Source organism: Bubalus bubalis, chromosome 3 (genome assembly GCF_019923935.1).
Source record: "Bubalus bubalis isolate 160015118507 breed Murrah chromosome 3, NDDB_SH_1, whole genome shotgun sequence".
NCBI lineage: Eukaryota > Metazoa > Chordata > Mammalia > Artiodactyla > Bovidae > Bubalus > Bubalus bubalis.
In genome coordinates this window covers 138671262-138694087 of record NC_059159.1, presented here as the reverse complement: position 1 = coordinate 138694087, position 22826 = coordinate 138671262, and the positions used below count along the sequence as shown (strand labels likewise).

The 22826-nt window shown below is 37.2% G+C and overlaps 2 protein-coding genes across 4 annotated transcripts in view; both read left to right on the top strand.

Annotated features, from left to right (window-relative positions):
• Positions 1-22826, top strand: part of GKAP1 (G kinase anchoring protein 1) — a 94039-nt gene that overhangs the window by 5084 nt on the left and 66129 nt on the right. For all 3 annotated transcript variants that reach the window (XM_025281947.2, XM_025281946.2, XM_044940237.1), the window contains 3 exons: positions 9369-9621; positions 12551-12694; positions 22216-22293. In XM_025281947.2, coding sequence (XP_025137732.1) covers positions 9412-9621; positions 12551-12694; positions 22216-22293 — 432 coding nt within the window. In that variant the 5' untranslated portion in view covers positions 9369-9411. The remainder of the gene's footprint in view (positions 1-9368; positions 9622-12550; positions 12695-22215; positions 22294-22826) is intronic.
• On the top strand, positions 20549-22292 carry LOC112583937 (60S ribosomal protein L23a-like). The gene has a single exon (XM_044940239.1). It carries the CDS (start codon positions 20569-20571, stop codon positions 20992-20994), a length of 426 nt encoding a protein of 141 aa, XP_044796174.1. The 5' UTR covers positions 20549-20568; the 3' UTR covers positions 20995-22292.

Sequence of the window (22826 nt, the reverse complement as noted above, 5' to 3'; positions counted from 1 at the left end):
TTGTAAGAGATGTTTAGAATGTCTGTGAACATTTCACTCATGCAGGACAATCCAGATAATGAAATTCAGTTTTGGTATCAGTCCTAAATTGGAGAGGAAGTGTATTTGTGTAAGCTATTAGTGATGATAAAGTTAGATAATATTGCAGTGACAACCTGAAAACCTCAGCAGCTTAAAGAAGCAAAGTTTCTTTCCTACTCAAGCTACATATCCATTACAGGTTAGTAAGGAGATTTTTTTCATTGTAGTTTCAGACTCCATCAGACTTGACTGATGGAGACTTCATCTAAGCATATGCTTCTGCAGTAACAGAAGCAGAGAAAAAACATAGCTCACCATGCTCGGCTTTTAAAGCTTACATTTCACTGGTAAGTCACATTGGCCATGTCTGCATTCAACATGAGAGTGATACATAATTCTTTTTCAGGGAGGGGCAGTGAATATTTTTGAATAGCTATCATATGCAATTTATAGTTGCAAGAGTTAAAATTAAATACAGTAGTTGTAGAACAACTGTGTAGGATTAGTGTACCTAAAGTGGTCAGAACTACTAAAACTTAGCAGGATTTTAACGTGGCATGTTGAAGTGGAAGCAGAATTAATGTTTTCTATAATATTTTTGAGTCTGAAAATTTCTTTTCATTTTTTAGTATTTTCTCCCTTTTAATAACTTACAAAGTCTTAATTCTCAAGTTTGTGGGAAAGAGTTAAGCCTAAAAATATGTCTTAATTTTATTGGTGTAATGTCATCTCTGTATGCTGTGGTATTTTATCTTAATTCATTTATTTCTGGGCATAGGAACAATAGGTATTAACATGATCTTATAATAAAAATACTTTGATTTCGTAACTATTAGATGGCATCTTTAAATATCAGCTCTTCTTTTGATTTTCCCTCATTGTTTAACAAAAAACTGAAAAATTTCTAAATAATTTTCTGGATTGTTAGGTTAAGATAGAACATTGAATATATGATTCTCATTTTTGTTTCCTCCTGGGGGGTGAAAACATGATAACCATAGTGTGTGGTTAGCTTTCAAAATGTACCTTGATCCTTACCTCCTGGTATTCACACTTTTAAACAGTCTCCTTCTGCAATGAATAAGTAGGGTGTCAATGAATAAGTAGGGTGTCCTGGGTAAGCAGTAGGATATTGTGGAAATAACAGTAGCTCGTTTAGGTGTGAGCACTGTGGCTCAAGGCAGACATGATAAAACTATAAAGAAAAAGGAATAAGTAACACACAAATCAGGATAATAACTTATCTTTGAACAGGTTGGGTGTTAGGGGGATGCTATTGGGGAGACCCATAGGGTGGGTTAACATTTCATTAATCTCTGTGCTGGTTGCTTAGAGTGTTCCTTTAGTTTTTTAAACTTAATATTTTATTCAGTTATATATTCAGTACATTTCAAAGTAAAACATTTATGAATTTCACAATTAAGAAAATCTGTTTCTTTTGAACTGAGAGTACTTAAGTCTTCTAGTAGTTACAAGGCTTCTTAGAAACTTCAGAGTGTAAGCAAATCTAATTTCTGGTCCTGACTTCAACAGTAACTTGCAGGGTGGCTTAACCAGTCTAAGTACCAGTTGTCTCATCTGTAAAGCCAAAGGGTTTAGGTTAGATATTACTAGAGGACCTTTTTAAAAAAGTTTTTATTGTATAGTTGATTTACAGTGTTGTGTTAGTTTCTAGTGTAAATAAAATGATTCAATTATATATATATATTCTTTTATTAGAGGACCTTTGATATCCTAAGTTTAAAAATTTCGTTAAAAGCTGAAAGATACCAATAAGGGATTAATTTCTAAAATATATAAAGAGCTCATACAGCTTGATATCAAAAAGGCAACCCAATCAGAAAATAGGCAGAAGACCTAAATGGACATTTCTTCAAAGATAACATACAGATGGCCTACAGGCACATGAAAAGATGTTCAATATGCCTAGTTATTAGGGCGGAGAAGGCAATGGCACCCCACTCTAGTACTCTTGCCTGGAAAATCCCATGGGCAGAGGAGCCTGGTAGGCTGCAGTCCATGGGGTCGCTCAGGGTCGGACACGACTGAGTGACTTCACTTTCCCTTTTCACTTTCATGCATTGGAGAAGGAAATGGCAACCCACTCCAGTGTTCTTGCCTGGAGAATCCAGGGACAGGGGAGCCCAGTGGGCTGCCGTCTATGGGGTCACACAGAGTCGGACACGACTGAAGCAACTTAGCAGCAGCAGCAGCAGCAGTTATTAGGGAAATGCAGATCAAAACTGCAATGAGGTATCATCTCACACCAGTCAGAATGACTGTCATCTAAAAAAAATCTACAAATAATAAATACTGGAGAAGGTGTGGAGAAAAGAACACTTTTATGTTGTTGGTGGGAATATGAATTGGTGCAGCCACTGTGGAGAATAGTACGGAGGCTCCTTAAAAAACTAAAAACAGAGTTACTACTATATGATCCAGCAATCCCACTCTTGGGCATTTATCCAGAGAAAACTTTAATTCAAAAAGCTGTGTGTACCCCCGTGTTAATTTGTTGTTGTGTTCAGTTGCTGAGTCATGTCTGATTATTTGCAACCCCATGGACTGCAGCAAGCCAGGCTCCTTTGTCTTCCACTGTCTCGCAGAGTTTGCTCAAACTCATGTCCATTGGGTCAGTCCATTGATGCTAACTCATGTCCACTGGTGCTATCTAACCATATCATCCTCTGCTACCCCCTTCCCCTTTTGCCTTCAGTCTTTCCCAGCATCAGGGTCTTTCCAGTGAGTCAGCTCTTCACATCAGGTGGCCAAAGTATTGGAGTTTCAGCTTCAGCAGGAGTCCTTCAAAGGAATATTCAGGGTTGGCATCCTTTAGGATTGACTGGTTTGATCTCCTTGCTGTCCAAGGGACTCTCAAGAGTCTTCTCCAGCACCACAATTCAAATGTATCAGTTCTTTGGTGCTCAACCTTCTTTATGGTCCAGCTCTCACATCCATACATGACTACTGGAAAAACCATATCTTTGACTAGATAGTCCTTTGTCAGCAAAGTGATGTCTGTTTTTTTAATACATTGTGTAGATTTGTCATAGCTTTCCTTCCAAGGAGCAAGCATCTTTTAATTTCATGGCCGCAGTCACTGTCCACAGTGATTGGGAGCCCAAGAAAATAAAATCTGTCACTACTTCCAGTTTTTCTGCTTCTGTTTGCCATGAAGTGATGGAACTGGATTCCATGATCTTAGTTTTTTGAATGTAGAGCTTCAAGTCACCTTTTTCACTCTCCTCTTTCACCCTCATAAGGAGGCTCTCTAATTCCTCTTCGTTTTCTTCCATTAGAGTGGTATCATCTGCATATCTGAGTTTGTTGATATTTCTCCCCGCAATCTTGATTCCAGCTTCTGATTCATCCAGCCTGTCATATTGGATGATGTACTTCACATATAAATTAAATAAGCAGGATGACAACATACAGCCTTGTCGTACTCCTTTCCCAATTTGGAACCAGTCACTTTTTCCATGACTGGTTCTGTTTCTTCTTGACGTGTATATAGGTTTCTCAGGAGTCAGGTAAGGTAGTCTTGTATTCTCATCTCTTAAAGAATTTTCCACACTTTGTTGTGATCCACACAGTTAAAGGCTGTAGTGCAGTCAGTGAAGCAAAAGCAGATGTTTTCCTGGAATTCTCTCGCATTTTCTATGATCCATCGGATGTTGGCAATTTGATATCTGGTTCCTCTGCCTTTTCTAAATCCAGCTTGAACATCTGGAAGTTCTCAGTTCATGTACCATTGAAGTCTGGTTTGGAGAATTTTGAGCATTACTTTGCTAGGATGTGAAATGAGTGCAATTGTGTGGTAGTTTGAACATTCTTTGGCATTGCCTTTCTTTGGGATTGGAATGAAAACTGACCTTTTCCAGTCCTGTGGCCACTGCTGAATTTTCCAAATTTGCTGGCATATTGAGTACAGCACTTTCACAGCATCATCTTTTAGGATTTGAAAAAGCTCAGGTGGAATTCCATCACCTCCACTAGCTTTGTTCGTAGTGATGCTTTCTAGGGCCCACTTGACTTCACACTCCAAAATGTCTGGCTCTGGGTGAGTGGTCACACCGTTGTGGTTGTCTGGCTCATGATGATCTTTTTTGTATAGTTCTTCTGTGTCTTCTTGCCACTTCTTCTTAATATCTTCTGCTTCTGTTAGGTCCATACCATTTCTGTCCTTTATTGTGGCCATCTTTGCATGAAATGTTCCCTTGATATATTCAGCTTTCTTGAAGAGAAAGAAGGAATTTTCTTGATATCTCTAGTCTTTCCCTTGTATTGTTTTCCTCTGTTTCTTTGCATTGTTCACTTAGGAAGGCCTTCTTACCTTTCCTTGCTGTTCTCTGTAACTCAGCATTCATTTGGATATCTTCTCCTTCCTCCCTTGCTTTTTGCTTCTCTTCTTTCCTCAGTGATTTGTAAGGCCTCCTGAGACAACCACCCTGCCTTCTTGCATTTCTTTTTGTTTGGGATGGTTTTGATCACTGCCTACTGAACCTCTGTCCATTGTTCTTCAGTCACTGTCTCTACCAGATCTAATCCCTTAAATCTATTCATCACCTCCATTATATTGTTATAAGGGATTTGATTTAGGTCATACCTGAATGGCCTGGTGGTTTCCCCTACTTGCTTCATTTTAAGCCTGAAATTTGATCTGAGCCACAGCCAGCTCCAGGTCTTGTTTTCACTGACTGTATAGAGCTTCTCCATCTTTGGCTGCAAAGAAAACGTAATCAGTCTGTTTTCATTATTAACTATCCGATGGTGTCCATGTGAAGAGACATCCTTTGGGTTGGAAAAGGGGGGTTGCTGTGACCAGCGTCTTCTCTTAACAAAACTCTGTTAGCCTTTGCCCTGCTTCATTTTGTACTCCAAGACCAAACTTGACTGTTATTCTGGGTATCTGTTGACTTCCTACTTTTGCCTTCTGATTCCAATGATGAAAAGGACATCTTTCATCTTTTTTGGTGTTAATTCTAGAAGATCTTATAGGTCTTCATAGAACTGGTCAGCTTCAACTTCTTTGGCATCAGTGGTTGGGGCATAGACTTGGGATTACTGTGATGTTGATAGAACGGGTGAGGGGAAGATTAAATTAGTTTGGGATGAACATATTCACACTATGATATATAAAACAGGTAAACAACAAGCACCTACTGTATAGCAGAGGGAACTATAGTCAATCTATAAACAATGCTGCTATGAAGACTGGGTGCCTTCATGGATTACAGCTTTGTCATGGCGTAGTGGCTTGCATAACTCAATGAAACTGGGCTGCTAAGTCACTTCAGTAGTGTCCGACTCTGTGTGACCCCAGAGATGGCAGCCCACCAGGCTCCCCCGTCCCTGGGATTCTCCAGGCAAGAACACTGGAGTGGGTTGCCATTTGCTGTTTTCATAGCAGCATTGTTTACAGGTTGAATATAGTTCCCTCTGCTATACAGTAGGTGCTTGTTGTTTACCTGTTTCATATATCATAGTGTGAATATGTGTGGTTTGCCTTGGAAATGATTTCAGATCACTCTGTCATTTATAAGATTGCACCCAAGTACTGCATTTCAGATTCTTCTGTTGACGATGAGGGATACTCTTCTTCTAAGGGATTCTTGCCCACAGTAGTAGATGTAGTGGTTATCTGAATTAAATTTGCCCATTCCTGTCCATTTTAGTTCACTGATTTCCTAAGATGGCGATGTTCACTCTTGCCATCTCCTGCTTGACCATGTCCAATTTACCTTGATTCATGGACCTAACATTCCAGGTTCCTATGCAGTGTTGTTCTTTACAGTGTCAGACTTTACTTTCATCACCAGATACATCCACAACTGAGCATTGTTTCCTTTTTGACCCAGCCACTTCATTCTTTCTGGAGCTGTTAGTAATTGCCCTCTACTCTTCCCCAGTAGTGTATTGGACACCTTCTGGCCTGGGGGGCTCATCTTCTGGTGTCATGTATTTTTGCCTTTTCATACTGTTCATGGGCTTCTTGAGTCAGTAATGATTTGCCATATCCTCCTCCAGTGGACCACATGTTGTCAGAACTTTTCACTATGACCCTTCCATCTTGGGTAGCCCTGCACAGCATGGCTCATAGCTTTATTGAGTTATGCAAGCCACTACGCCATGACAAAGCTGTAATCCATGAAGGCACCCAGTTTTCATAGCAGCATTGTTTACAGATTGAATATAGTTCCCTCTGCTATACAGTAGGTGCTTGTTACTTACCTGTTTTATATATCATAGTGTGAATATGTTCATCCCAAACTAATTTAATCTTCCCCTCACCCCTTCTATCACCTGTGGCAAGTATGAGTTCATTTTCTATGTCTATGAGTCTATTTCTGTTTTGTTAATAAATTCATTTGTATTTTATATTTTTAGTTTCACATATAAGTGATTTATGTGATACTTGTCTTTGTCATGTTTACTTCATTTAATGTGATCATATGTAGGTCCATGTTGTTACAAATGGCATTATTTCATTCTCTTTTATGGATGAGTATTACTCCATTGTGTTTGTATATCACAAACAGATGACTTGGATTACACAAGTCTATACACACACATACATCTTCTTTATCTATTCATCTGTTGATGGACATTTAGGTTGTTTCCATGTCTTGGCTATTGTTAATAGTGCTGCTGTGAACATTGGGCACTGTTTACAGTATTTCCCAGGCAATAAAACTGGAGTGGGTTGCCATTTCCTTCTCCAGGGGATCTTCCTGACATGGGGATTGGACCAGCATCTCCTGTGTTGTCAGGTGGATTCTTTAGCACTGAGCCACCAGGAAGCCCCATAAATAATATATGTATATCAGTTCAGTTTAGTCTCTCAGTCGCGTCCGACTCTTTGCGACCCCATGAATCGCAGCATGCCAGGCCTCCCTGTCCATCACCAGCTCCCGGAGTTCACTCAGACTCATGTCCATCGAGTCAGTGATGCCATCCAGCCATCTCATCCTCTGTCGTCCCCTTCTCCTCCTGCCCCCAATCCCTCCCAGCATCAGAGTCTTTTCCAGTGAGTCAACTCTTCGCATGAGGTGGCCAAAGTACTGGAGTTTCAGCTTTAGCATCATTCCTTCCAAAGAAATCCCAGGGCTGATCTCCTTCAGAATGGACTGGTTGGATCTCATTGCAGTCCAAGGGACTCTCAAGAGTCTTCTCCAACACCACAGTTCAGAAGCATAAATAATTGAGTAAAAATATATACATGTATATAAATAACTGAATCATTTCCCTGTACGCTTGAAACTAGCACAGCATTGTGAATTAGCTGCTGCTGCTGCTAAGTCACTTCAGTCGTGTCCAACTCTGTGCGACCCCATAGACGGCAGCCCATCAAGCTCCCCCGTCCCTGGGATTCTCCAGGCAAGAACACCGGAGTGGGTTGCCATTTCCTTCTCCAATGCATGAAAGTGAAAAAAGTGAAGTCGCTCATTCATGTCCGACTCTTCGTGACCCCATGGACTGCATCCCACCAGGCCCCTCCGTCCATGGGATTTTCCAGGCCAGAGTACTGGAGTAGGTTGCCATTGCCTTCTCCGTGAATTAGCTACAATCAAAGAATAAAAAACTGAAAGAGGGTGCACTGAGATTAATTAACTAAAAAGATGGTAGAAGGTGATTTTGAACAGTTTCCTTTGGTTGAGAGAATTTAAGTTCTCTTTTTTATACTATTGAGGTAACACATTTTATTTTTACATGTATAATTATAAAAACACAATATATGCTATTTTTGTTATAATATGTTTTTATATTATATAATTTATATATTACATAGTTTAAATTTTACATATATAATTTATATATATATATAATAATTTTGGTTATAATAGTCATGCTTTGTTGCTGCTGCTGCTAAGTTGCTTCAGTCGTGTCCGACTCTGTGCGACCCCATAGATGGCAGCCCATCAGGCTCTGCCGTCCCTGGGATTCTCCAGGCAAGAACACTGGAGTGGGTTGCCATTTCCTTCTCCAGTGCATGAAAGAGAAAAGTAAAAGTGAAGTTGCTCAGTCATGTCCGACCTTTACAACCCCATGGACTGCAGCCCACCAGGCTCCTCCATCTATGGGATTTTCTAGGCAAGAGTACTGGAGTGGGGTGCCATCGCCTTCTCCATAGTCATGCTTTAGGGACATTTATATTAGAAGAAAATTTTATGAACTTAACCAATGTAGTTACTATTTCCAGTATTATTCTGTCTATTGTGAAGAGCCACATTTCTATCTGGGATGATTTTCCCTGTAACCTAAAGAACCTCCTTCAGTAATTCTTGATGTGTGGTTCTGTTGGTTATGAATATTTTCAGGTTTTGCCTGTGTGGTGGTGGCGTTGGTTTAATTGCTAAGTTGTGTCTGACCGACTCTTGCGACCCCGTGGACTATAGCCTTCCAGGCTCCTCTGTCCATGGGATTTCCCAGGCAAGATACTGGAGTGGGTTGCCATTTCCTTCTCCAGGGTAAGTTCTCTATTTTGCTGTCACTCTAGAATCAAACTTAAGGCAGAATTTGTATATGATAAGAATGTTCTTCTTTTCCTACTCCTTTTTCCCTGTCTTCAAAGTTGAGGGTAAGCATGTAGTAGGACCAGTGGTGGGAGAAGGCAGTGGCACCCCACTCCAGTACTCTTGCCTGGAGAATCCCATGGACGGAGGAGCCTGGTGGGCTGCAGTCCATGGGGTCGCTCAGGGTTGGACACGACTGAGCAACTTCACTTTGATTTCTCACTTTCATGCATTGGAGAAGGAAATGGCAACCCACTCCGGTGTTCTTGCCTGGAGAATCCCAGGGATAGGGGAGCCTGGTGGGCTGCCGTCTATGGGGTTGCACAGAGTCGGACACGACTGAAGCGACTTAGCAGCAGCAGTAGCAGCAGCAGGACCAGTGGTCTCTAGTGCAGTGAAAAATGATATATGTACTTTTTCATTGTATTAATAAACTATTGATTTAGGATGTTCTCCATAAATGTATGTACAAATTATGGCTGACTTAGGATGTACTTCATAGATATATGGTGACGTATTTAAAAGAAAGAGGAAAGTCACTGATTTTTGGAAACTGTATGGATAGTCGGACATGACTGAAGCGACTTAGCAGCAGCAGCAGCAGCAGCAGCCTTGTAATAATTGTGAAATCTCAGTATATGATTTTTTGTTTTATATTATACATTTTATGTTGTTTACTTAAGTTTAAAAAGTATGTTATTGCCAGTAGGACTGTGGGTATGAATGCAAATGTTACTAAATCCAGTGTCAGAAGTGTGTGTGTATTTCTGTTTGTTTTGAAACCTAAAACAGATTTTACTGTGTTTACTCATCTGCCTTTTCCCCTTCCCACAGGAATTATTCTTGACAGAAGTATTTTGAAAGAAAAATTTTTACAATGGCCTCAGCTGTACTTAGTTCTGTCCCCACTACTGCCTCTCGTTTTGCCTTGTTGCAAGTGGATAGTGGCAGTGGTTCTGATTCTGAGCCTGGAAAAGGCAAAGGTCGAAATACTGGAAAGTCTCAAACAAATAAATCAACTACAAATGAGAAAAAAAGAGAGAAAAGAAGAAAAAAGAAGGAACAGCAGCAGAGTGAAGCAAATGAGGTAGCAATTATAATATTTCACGTCTGCTTTCCCAGTAGATTGTAAGCATGAGGAGGACAGTTACTATCTTGTTGATCCATGTATCCACAGTTCGTGGTCCATAGGTACTTGGTAATGATGACTATAATATACATATAAATACATGAATTTGTGTGTATTTGAAGTCTAATGTAATGAACATATTGAATGCCTTTCTTTTCCTGGTCTATGGAAGCTTATGTGCTCATTCCAAAAAGTTCCTGAAAAACACAGGAAGTCTTGGAACAAAGATCATTTCTGAATATAAAATAAAAAATATTTTTTAAAAACATCAACTGTGAATATAAAATAAAAATATTTATTCTCTAGTGACTTTAACTAGAGATATAACAAATTAATATTTTGATATGTGTTTTCTGTACACATACATATGTTTTTTGAATATATAGACATGTACACATATATATCTACATTCATATTTAACTTAAATGAAATTAGATTATATAATAGACTTTTATAACTGGCTTTTTAAAAATTAGCATGAGCAGTTTTCCATGTGAGTAAATAAAAATCAACATTATTTTAAATGAGTCCACATTATTTAAAAGTATGTGGCTTTGTCATAGTTTACTTAATCAGACTATTGTGATAAACATTTAGGTTTCCCATTTTTTTTTATTATTATAGATAATAATCCTATGACTAGCCTTGAAATGCATACATTTTTATGCGTTTGTCATCTGTTTCTTATGACAGAGCCTTCTCCCCTAAATACTCCTAGCATGAGTTATATGACCAACATGTAATGTGCCCATTTATTTTTAAAAGAAATACTGGGAGGGAGGGGGGTTCAGGATGGGGAATATGTGTGTACCTGTGGCAGATTCATGTTGAGGCATGGCAAAACCAATACAATATTGGAAAGGAATTAACCTCCAATTAAAATAAATAAATTTATATTAAAAAGAAAAAAAAATACTGAAAAACAACTCTAGCCTGTGTTTGTCTTTTAGTAGAGCCGAAGGTATATAAGGACCTTTCTCTATCACTGAATAAGAGAAGTGTAAAAGTGTTTTTTTCCTCTCTATATTCATTTTATAATATCCCAAGACTGTGAAAAAGCCTTTTTAATTTGTTAATTTCCATCACCATTGCTTTCTGAGTACCTCTTTAAAATTTTGCCACACAGGGTCACTTTTTTAAAAGACATTTTTCTCACTGTATAACCTTTCAGAAGTCCAGTTAGAACTGTTGATTGCCTACCATTTTCTTTTTGGAATTAAAGATGATTTGGGGCAACAGAAAATAAGGTAATAGTGGGGTTTACATTGCATTACTGAGAATGAGCCTGAGGATCCTCCCTTCCCACTTGCGTAGCTATAGTTCTATCAGTCTATTTTCTGTAATCAGCACTGAACCTGCCATGGCTTCATCTCTTAACAGCATCTCCTCTACTCTGGCTTTCCCACAGCAGAAACCACCTACTTAAAGCAGTATTTGTATCTCATCACTCCCTCCTGCAGAATAGTCTGTGTTAAATTGTTGATCCTTGATTTAAAGCCTCTTTATTGGTTTCTTAGGACTTCTGTAACAAAATACCACAAGCTGGGTAACTTAAACCAACAGAAATGTATTCTCTTAACAGTTGCAGAGGCTGGAAGTTCTAACCATGGTGTTAACAGGACCAGGCTCTTTCTGAGTAGAATCCTTCCTTTCCTCTCTCTTCTTCCTAGCTTCTTATCGTAGCTGTCAGTCTTCAGTGTTCTTGGCTTCGTATATCTTTGTCTATACCTTTTATTCACTAGGGCCCAGCCTAATTCATTTTAACCTTAACTTGACTATATTTGCAAAGATCCTTTTTCTAAATGAGGTCATATTCACAGACAGCAAGAGTTAGGCCTACAACATATTTTTTGAGGCAATACAATTTAATCCATAATAGCCTCTCAGTACTTTTCTCCCTGTTTCAACCTCTGTGTCTCAGATTATTCTTACTGTTGGGAGTGGCTTGACCAGTACAGTTTTAATTCATTATGTTACTTTGTGGGCTAAGCCCTGTATTTTTTGAAAAACGTATCCATTGCTTTTATTGGAGAAATCTTTAAAGCTATTAGATCACAAGTTTTGGGGGTTTTTTTTTTTCCCTTTTAGAGATACAGGGGAAACTGCTACAGTCTTTACAATATAAGAGGAACAAAATTAGCATCTGTTCTCACTGGAACTTTTTACCTTGCAAACATTGTTAGGGTAGACACTAATGTCTGCTGCATTAGAAGCTCATTATTCTACATTAAATGTAAATGGCAGACATCTATAATGAAATAATCATGGGGCATAAATGTTTGAACTGCTCTGTCTCTTGTCATCATATTTTAAAGTTCCTCAAACTTACTAATGTAGAGCAATCTGTATCACCTAAGACAGACCTTTTTGATTTGTCCTCTTTCCCCACTGGACTGTTGTAACCAATTAAAGTATTTTCCTAACCATATATTGCTAGTTGTAGGCTCTGTATTTTTCATGACTAGCAAAGTAGTTGCTAGAGTTCCTCAAGCTATCTTCTCTCACTATTTAAACTTTTAAATTTATAAGCCATTAAAGTTTAATCTTATTGAACCTTATTGTTTTGTATTTTAAAAGCATACTTGTTATCCTGTTCGCTATTCCTATAAACCCTTTAGTAAACCAGGATTATTACATTGGTTCAAATGATGGTATAATAGAGTATAATCCATTTTACTTACTAATCATTTCATCTAGAAATCCACCAAAATTTTCTCAAGCTGGTGAAATTCTACAAAGATTACAAAAGTTCACATAGTGACTTTGTGAGTTAGCATAATGAATATTTAGAAGTATAAAAATATTGATTTCTTAACTTCCAAAAAAATCATTAGTATCCCAGTATTGGTAAACTGAATTTAATATATTTTTTTTGTTTTTTCCATAGCTCAGAAATCTTGCTTTTAAGAAAATTCCACAGAAATCCTCCCATGCTATTTGTAATGCTCAACATGAGCTTTCATTACCAAACCCAGTACAGAAGGATTCACGAGAAGAAAATTGGCAAGAGTGGAGACAAAGAGATGAGCAGGTCAGCTAAGTAAATTAAGTTGTTTTGCTTTAGATTTCAGTGAATTTTTGCATTTTTTATATAGCAGTGCATCCAACCATGACACTACTGTTCTGAGGAGCATTTTATATTGGATTAACTCACACGTGTATGCTACTTTTAATAAGAGGTTCTGGGTTTTATCTAACTAGGAAAGCAGATAGACGCATTTATTATTTTTGTTAGTTTGTTAGTTTCAAACAGTTATTTTCTGAGTTTTTACTTCATCTGCCTTTTTACAAATGAGGTAGAGATAGGGAAGGTAGAAAAACAGGATTAAATTATTTAAAGTAAAGAGAATCATATTTGTAAGACCAATACTAACTAGAAATACTCCGTGACAGTTTGTTTAAAGAAGAAAGACTTTGAGGGGAAACTTTTCCTTTTCAGTCTTGTTGTAAAAGTTTGTGACATTTCTTTTTTTAAACCTATTTATGCAATGTTTTCTTCTTTTATGCCTCTATTAAAGAAATGTCATTAATAACTAAATCAAAGAGATAATTTAATAAAACTAATCAGCTTCTTTTTGTGTTTGTGGTATTCAGGAAAATGACATACTAAATTTGGAATGTACTCTAGGAGATGCTGTATGTATAAAAATGAAGAGTTATTTTCTTATCTGTTAAACTGTCATTTGATCTGTTGGAAATAAATATTATTTTAGCAGATGTTTGGCTTAATGGAGTGGCTATACCTGTTGTGCTTGAGTTTCAGTTTTAAAAGAATTATACTAAACCATGCTCTTAACATAAGCTATGTTAATTATAACATTTTCTATAGAAATTTGTAGTGCCTCAGGCTCATCATTACAAGCATTTGTTATTACACTGGAGCTGTGCAAAAATGATATTTCAAGGTACTGGTTAACTGGATAAATCATCTTATTTTAGGGGGATTATTTGATTCTTTTTTTCCTTTTGCAGGATTCATTATGACATTTTATTCTGGTTTAGAAGTATTATTAAGGATACACTTGTTTAGACAGTAATAGAATTTCCCAGTGTCTTCACCGGAGAGAATTTCTCCCAGTGGCCCAAGGGGCACTGGAAAATTAATAAAGGAAAACTGCCCAATTGTGCATCAAAATAAATTCCATGTAATATGGGAACTTAGGAACAGATATTTATTGCCTTTCTTCCTGACCCCATTGATTACTGCCAAAATGACCAGGTAATTAGGAGAAAGAAATAGTTAACTTGGCCCTAACCCTATCTAAAAATGTCATCCAAGGCTGAGGAACTTTGAGGAATTTCTACTAGATATACTATTGATGGGTCACTTAGGAAAACCTGGTACCTTATTTGGAAGTCTGACTTGTAGGAAAATAATCAAAGTCCTGGGAAGTAGCGTAGTTCCTGGGATAATTACACTGATAAGTAAAGAAGAGATAAGGCAAGCTCTGGAACTGATAGACAGTATACCACTTGCAATCTATTTTACTGTGTGGAATAATAGATTTTAAAAATAGGGACCAGACTGACTGTAGTAGGCAGAAGGCGTGCAGTTGTGGTAGGTATTCTTCTTCACACAGGGCAACAGCATTGTGAGAAACTTCATGTATGTCTTTACAACAAATGGTTTTGGGGAAACTGGATATCCACTGCCAAAAGAATGACATTCAAACTGAGCCGATTGAAAAGCTGGATATAGAAATCTTGTCTGTTATATGACTATTTATTTTAAATATAGAAGAGTAATACCACGACAGTTTCCTACTCCTAAATCGTCAAAGTAATAACATAAATTTACATCAACTAAGCCTCAGCATAAAATCTGAGAGCTGCATTAAACAGCAACAAGATAGACAGTAAAGAAGAATCCATTACATCTACTTAGGAGCAAGCACTGGATCTTAGTTAATCTCATGTCAACAGAAGAAAAGTTTCTGCCATATAAAAGGAGAACATTGTACTTAATGTCCAAAGTGAAAGTGTACTTTGAAAAAGATTTGTTACAGGGAACAGAAATTTATTTTAGACAGCACCTATTTTTTGTTTTAATAAAAATCAAGGAGCTAGAACATTTTATGAAAGTCAAGGTGGCAGTTAATGTTATATGGACTATAGTCCATAGAGCCCCGCAGTCTGACACGACTGAAGTGACTTAGCATACACAGTACTGATTACAGTGTTACCCTTTCAAAATTTTACATGATGGCTCAAAAATAATAGAAAAATCTCTTTTAATGGATGTTGAATGAAAAATAGATCAGATTCTGTGTATTTCTTTCTCCTGTTGTATTGACTCAGACCCCACATATCACTGGTTTTGTCCAACTCTGAAGTGAAATGTCTGCTGGCATGTGCATAGTTAATTGTTTTCTCACATTCTATCCTCTAGTCCACCTGATAAAGGCGTTTTGCCAATAGCTTGTTCTGTTTTTTGTTTGTGAGAGATATTTCTCATTAACCTTGTGGCTGGTATAATAAGTCTCTTGGTGATAGTTTGACTTGCACTTGATTTCACTATAAAGAGTGCTCTTTGTGTTTGTTTTTTTTTTTTTTTTTTTTACTTTAGCAACAAAATTCATCACTTTTGTTCTCCAAAGCATTACTTGGTACTTGTTTTGGAAAAACTCATACAGGTTACTGCACTTTGAAAGTGAAACAAAAACTATGTCTTTAGGTCACTGGTCTGACCATATTTCATAGCAGAAAACTAGGAACAAATAGACTGATGGTTCAGTAAATTGAAATGTCAAGTATTTGGTGTCTTTGTTGTCGTTCAGTCGCTAAGTTGTGTCTGACTCTTTGCAACCCCGTGGACTTCAACATGCCAGGCTTCCCTGTCGTTCACTATCTCCCAGAGTTTGCACAAACTCATGTTCATCCAACCATCTCATCCTCTGTTGCCCTCTTCTCCTTCTGCCATCAGCCTTTCTCAGCATCAGGGTCTTTTCCAGTGAGTTGGCCTTTCACATCAGTGGCCAAAGTATTGGAGCTTCAGCTTCAGCATCTGTCCTTCCAGTGAATATTCAGGGTTGATTTCCTTTAGGATTGACTGGTTTGATCTCTGTGCTGTCCAAGGGACTCTCAAGAGTCTTCTCCAGCACCACAGTTCAAAAGCATCAATTCTTTGGTGCTCAGCCTTCTTTATGATTCAACTCTCACATCCATACATGACTACTAGAAAAACCATAGCTTTGACTTTAATGGACCTTTGTCGGCCAAGTGATGTCTCTACTTTTTAATATGCTGTCTAGGTTTGTCATAGCATTTCTTCCAAGGAGCAAATGTCTTTTCATTTCGTGGCTGCAGTCACCATCCGCAGTGATTTTGGAGCTCAAGAAAATAAAACCTGTCACTGTTTCTGTGTTTTCCCTATCTGTTTGCCTTGAAGTGATGGGACTGGATGCCATGGTCTTAGTTTTTTGAACGTTAAGTTTAAAGCCAGCTTTTTCACTCTCCTCTTTCACCTTCATCAAGAGGCTCTTAATTTTGGTATTTTAATTTTCTATTATTCTCCTTTTTAGCTGCTTATATGATACCACTTTTGTCCTGACACATACAGATTTATATTTTGTATTCGCTGTATTAGAGTCCTGTCCATTTTTTAAATTAATGCTGTTTTTATAAGTTGTATTATTTACTACTTTCATTGCTACTTTTAATCCTTCCATGAATCAGTGAACTATTTTTATTACTTTTATATATAATTAAAGCATTCAACTTAGTAAATGTAAACAGCACTCAGAATGTAAACAGCACTCAGAAGAGATGAAAGTGTGTTAGCTGACTTGAATGGAACATGAACACATAGTTTTTGCAGAATATTGACAACTTTTTTTTAATATAAATTTATTTATTTTAATTGGAGGTTAATTACAATATTGTATTGGTTTTGCCAACTTTAAAAATCATAACGTTCAATAAGATTATTTGAAGTTTTCTGGGAAATAATTCTGCTTTCTACACTTTGAAAATCATTGAGTTAGAGGAGCAGAGGGCACTACTGCTACTGTAGCTAAACACTTGGTTGCAAGTGTTAAATGTTCTCAGAATTATGTCCCGTGTTCTGCAACAACCCTTTTCCCATGAAGCCTATGAGAATTGGAAATTAACTATTAACCCTTCATTTGGGATTTGTTTTGCTTGGATTTAAAGTGGGTAAAATATTTATGGTACTTTGATTTGCAAATTTTTTAAAATGTCCTAAAATATTTACTGTCCTTATTTTTCATCAGTTTTTCATACTCGTTAACTGATCATAAACCCTTGAGCCTGTAGGTTTATTTAACTACAAAAAAAATGTTTTACTACTGGATAGGGATAGGAGGCCGGAGAAGGCAATGGCACCCCACTCCAGTACTCTTGCCTGGAAAATCCCATGGATGGAGGAACCTGGTAGGCTGCAGTCCATGGGGTCACTAAGAGTCGGACACGACTGAGTGAATTCACTTTCACTTTTCACTTTCCTGCATTGGAGAAGGAAATGGCAACCCAGTCCAGTGTTCTTGCCTGGAGAATCCCAGGGATGCGGGAGCCTGGTGGCTGCCGTCTATGGAGTCACACAGAGTCGGACACGACTAAAGTGACTTAGCAGCAGCAGGGATAGGAGGCATGAAGGAAGCCTAGAGGAAGGGAGTCTGAAGTACTCCATCTTGGACACATGTAAGTATCTTCTCCAATCCTGTAGGTATTTTAGGGTCATTTCCTCTTTTTCTTCCTTTCATCCTCTTCTATGGGTACAAAGGAAATGATGAGCAGCTCTCAACTTGCAAACTTACATATAAGGTACTTTTTAAGAATCATGGTTTTATTTGCATTTTCTTATCCAGTATCTGTCTTTCAGGCCCAAACTTTTTTCTCCTCTCAGTTCTACCTTTACATGTACTGATAATTAATTACATTGAAGACTACATTTGTAGCAGTCTTATGATTAATTCTCTAATTTAGACAACTTTAGGGAATTTGGAATCATGTTATCTTTTTCCTGATATTGTAGCTTTGTGCTGCCTTTCTCCCTGTTATATGGAATCAAAAATCTTATTTTTGATTCATCCTTCTTTCATTCTTCATATTTAATCAGTGTTCTAAAACTTGGTCATTCTTTGCTGAGAAATGGTGTTCTTTGTTTCCTGCATTGCTATGGTCAGGTCCAGGTTTCGTATGCTGGGACTACAGTAGTTTAGCCAGACCCGTTGATTCTAAGTTCTCATTCTCCTAATATGCCAGTTTATTTCTTTAAAATCACTTTTATCAGTGTTCCTCTTTGATCTATCCTGAATCCCTAGTTTTTAGGGAGTGTCTGGAACCCAATTTTACCTACCTAAGCAGTCTTATTTTCTGCTGTTCTCCCGGACACGACTGAAGCGAGTTAGCAGCAGCAGCAGCAAACTTGAAATTCACAGAACGTAACTTGCCTCATGTCACAGCTAGCATGGGTAGAAGAGAAATTTAAATCATCCACCTGTGTGATCTCTCAAAGCCTGTGTTTTTTCACATTCCTCTTGTATTTCATAGAATTCATCTTTTATCATGTATCCCATGATGTGTCTGTTCTTAATATTACACTTTTGTTCATATGACTCTTTCCTCCTAAAATACTTTCATTCCTTTTCTACCTATCCAAATGATATCTATCCTTTAAGGACCAACTTAATAGTTTCTTTTGTGTATGCTTCTTTGTTCTTGTTTACCTTTTTTCCCTTAACTTTTGTAGCACTTTTAATATCTTATTCTGTTCTCTGTGTGTCATGTGCATAAGTTTTCTGTTCCCAACTGGGGTAGAAATGCTTTGAGGGCAAAAGCCAAATTTGTGCTTCTTCTTTAAGGCCTACAGGCAAAGCACATAGAAGGTTCTCTATGAATCCTTATAAACTGATTGATCATATAGTGACATTTTATAAGTTTTTTGTAGTTTTAATAAAGCTAAACTGAAATTTAAATCATTTTATCCTAATTGTATTTCCTTGTATACTAGTTTTTGTTAATAATTAAAAGGTAAATGTAAGCTCTAAACTGCTTTGTTTAGAATCAAATGTTGGGGAGAGCCATATTTTTTACTTTTAAAAGGTCCACTTCATTGATTTTTATCATGCTCTTAGAATCAGCTACCGATATACTTAAGTTATATGAGATAATATGAAAAAGAATAATGACATCTTGCAAGACTCCCACCTTCATCACCTCTTCTCTTGCCCAGGGATTTGTTTTTGGAATATTAGTCAGAATATGTGACATATTGGAAATAATCTTAAATGCCTTTACTGTAAATTTTAAATGTCATTAATATGGGTTAATAGCATGGTGGTAAATTGAAACAACTTTGCTCAGAATAAATTTAAGTAGTTTTGTTACTTTTTCTATGGGGTTACTTTTGCTATGCTCTAATTATATTGAAATATTTTGTACTCTGTTTGCTTTGTGTTTTGGTGGAAAGATTGATATAAATTTCCTTTTTTTGTGTGATACTAACATGAATCCATGTCATTAACATGGAAGTAAGATTGCTGGGAGAAAAATCAACAACTTCAGATATGCAGATGATACCGCTCTAATGGCAGAAAGTGAAGAGGAACTAAAGAGCCTCTTGATGGAGGTGAAAGAGGAGAGTGAAAAATCTGACTTGAAACTCAACATTCAAAAAACTAAGATCATAGCATCCAGTCCCATCACTTCATGACAAATAGAAGGGGGAAGAATGGAAACAGTGACAGGTTTTATTTTCTTGAGGTCCAAAATCACTGCCGATGGTGACTGCAGCCATGAAATGAAACTATACTTGCTCCTTGGAAGAAAAGCTATGACAAACCTAGACAGCGTATTAAAAAGCAGAGACATCACTTTGCCAACAAAGGTCTGCATAATCAAAGCTATGGTTTTCCAGTAGTCACGTAAGGGTGTGAGAGTTGGATCATAAAGCAGGCTGAGTGCCTAAGATTTGATGCTTTCGAACTGTAGTGCTGTAGAAGACTCTTTTGAGAATCCCTAGGACAGCACAGAGATCAAACCAGTCAATCTTAAAGATAATCAACCCTGAAGAGTCACTGAAGGACTGATACTGAAGCTGATGAAACTCCAGTAATTTGGCCACTGATGTGAAGAGCCAACTGCATTAGAAAAAACCCTGATGCTGGGAAAGACTGAAGGCAGGAGAAGAGGGCAACAGAATTAGATAGTTGGATGGCATCACCAACTCAATGACTATGAGTTTGAACAAACTCTGGGAGATGGTGAAGAACAAGGAAGCCTGGCATCCTGCAGTTCATGGGGTCACAATGAGTTGGACATGGCTTAGTGACTGGACAACTACAACAACAACACGAATCCAATTTATTTTTACCTTTTAACTTTAAATACACATTTATATAATAAAGTATAAAAAGTTAACCTTTAAGAAAGATTACTTTTTCCTGATCATTATTCATTTGGATTGAAGTAATTCTTCAGTTCTTTCAGTTATTTCTTAGAAAAAGTATGTACAATTCACTTGGGAATTAATGAGAATTTCTGTATGCCCTTATTTACAATTTCAGTTCTAATTGTATTTTTCTCTGAGTTAGATCAATTTTTTGTGATAAACCTAGTTTTCCCCCTCTTTTTGTTATCTCAGTATAGGGTTGGATGAGATACTGTCAAAGGGATAACATTGATTAGAAATAAATGATTTATCAGGTCCTGATGTCCAGTGTTAACATTTTTCTAATTTTCAAGGTATCCCTTTGAAACAGATTACTCCTTCTAGGAACTTATTTCTGTTTTAGTTCAGTTTTTTTAAATTGCTAAGCAGCAGAAACAATTCTGAGTAACTTTGGCAAATAATAATTTGGTAAATGATACTAATTAACAGATTTGAATTAAAAACTAAACAATGAGACCTTGGGAATGAGGAAAACTAAGAAATTCTGGCTTTTCATGAAGATGGCGCCGAAGGCGAAGAAGGAAGCCCCTGCTCCTCCTAAAGCTGAAGCCAAAGCAAAGGCTTTGAAGGCCAAGAAAGCAGTGTTGAAAGGTGTCCACAGCCACAAAAAAAAGAAGATCCGGACGTCGCCCACCTTCCGGCGGCCCAAAACACTGCGGCTCAGGAGGCAGCCCAAATATCCTCGGAAGAGCGCCCCTAGGAGAAACAAACTTGACCACTATGCCATCATCAAATTCCCCCTCACCACCGAGTCAGCCATGAAGAAAATAGAAGACAACAACACACTGGTATTCATTGTGGATGTCAAGGCCAACAAGCACCAAATTAAACAGGCTGTGAAGAAGCTCTATGACATTGACGTGGCTAAGGTCAATACTCTGATCAGATTGGCATCATCTAAACTGAGTCCAGCTGGCTAATTCCAAATATAAAAGTTTTCACTATGTAAAAAAAAAAAAAAAAAGAAATTCTGGGGTGCTCTTAGGCATGAACTAGTAGAGCTGGTATACTCACTTTTAGAGGCTATAATCAGCTGATTGAACCCTACTTACTTTGTGTTTATTCTCAAAATTTAATTCCCAAGAGAACAAAAAGTAGCTGGGTCCTTTGCTCCCTTCCTGTTGGTGGTTGCAATGGCAGCTGGGGTGTTTGTGGGTATGCTAGCGAGTGGTGTAAAGAATCAGGTGGTGACTGTCTTGCCAGAATCCTAGGACACTGGATTGAAGTGTTGTTATTCAAAGGAATAAAGGAAGGTATTGTGGGCAGATTAAAAGCAATGCCCATTGAAGTTATGTTTTTATTATATGGTATGAGTAAGTTGACACATACATGTAAACAAATCCAGGATAGTTAACTGTTGTCCTATTGCAACTATCCTATATTTAGCTGCAGACATACCTTACCTCCAAAGGTAGACAACCCAAAGTCTCATTCAGATATGGTACCAATTCTTTTGGGCAGTTAGGAAATAGGAAAAGTAAGTCTTAAAGACTAATTTGATTGGAGGTGGCAGGAGCTGGATTGTCAGAGGTTAAGGTGAGACTGAGTGGTGAGGGAGAGGAACCAAAAGATACAGATCACAATCATTTTACTACAGTAGTATTAGATGACTTTAAAGGTAGACCAGTCATACAAAAGGAATAAAAAGAAAACAATAAAAAGATGCACTGTAATTTTACTGTAACATAAGGCATATGCCAAAACAATTGGTCACCTTATTTAAAGGTTCTGTACCTGCAAATTAGGCTATATTAAGGATATGGTATGTTTTATAATGCTTATTGAGTTTTTAGTATTCTTATTTGTTTTTAGTAACATATTTTGTGCCTTCAAAACTAGATACCATCTTTGACATCTGTTATAGTGTCAATTTCTTTGTAAGTTTTTTTTATTAGAGTAAAAAGATTGTGTTACACAACAGATAATTGACAACGAGGAAGTAAAAATATCAAAATTTTAAGTTTTTGCTTTGGTATCATCTATAAAACATGGAGTTCTGTACTTTGGTATGGATAGATAACTTTGGAGAACCCAACTGTTTTTTAAAGTATTTTTTTTCTTATTCTGTATATATTATCATAGTTATTTCGCTGCTGTCATATAATGCTATATCTGTTTATTGTGAAACTTTTTACTTTTAGCTGACATCTGAAATGTTTGAAGCAGATCTTGAGAAGGCATTGTTGCTGAGTAAATTAGAATATGAAGAACACAAAAAGGTATTTACACATTTATTGATTTAGATATTTTAAGTCATCAAAAGTTTGAACCAGCCTTCCTGAATTTTGTATAAAAGTTCTCCTTTAAACTCTGTCGTAAAAATCCATCCTTGTATCAAAGTATTAACATAAAGTTTTTATGAGATTCTCCTCAAGTTTTGAGAGATACCACAAACATGTGGACTAAGCTTTGTCTGGTGATTTGGAATATTTAGTTAAGAAATTTCTCCACCCATGATGAAAGGGAGAGAGGAAATGAATAGCAGATGAATTATTTTAACTTATTTTAAATGAACATAGAAAATAGTTAAGATTTAAAAATTTGAGTAACTCTGTGTACAGGGGCATCCATTAAAAGACCCTCTACTGAAGATACACTGTAGTTAAAGTAAATGAGAGGACGTTTCTGATAATTTGACCTTGTGAATTTAGCATTTATCACTAAGCTTTGATATAGGGCTATGTGTTGAAATGCATTATATAGCTTATAACTGTAGGGATATTTAAGCAAAAAGTAGCATTTGTTTCTATTT

What these genes read in the sequence shown, in the direction of transcription:
- LOC112583937 (XM_044940239.1), top strand. Translation starts at nt 20,569, where the DNA reads ATGAAGATGGCGCCGAAGGCGAAGAAGGAAGCCCCTGCTCCTCCTAAA.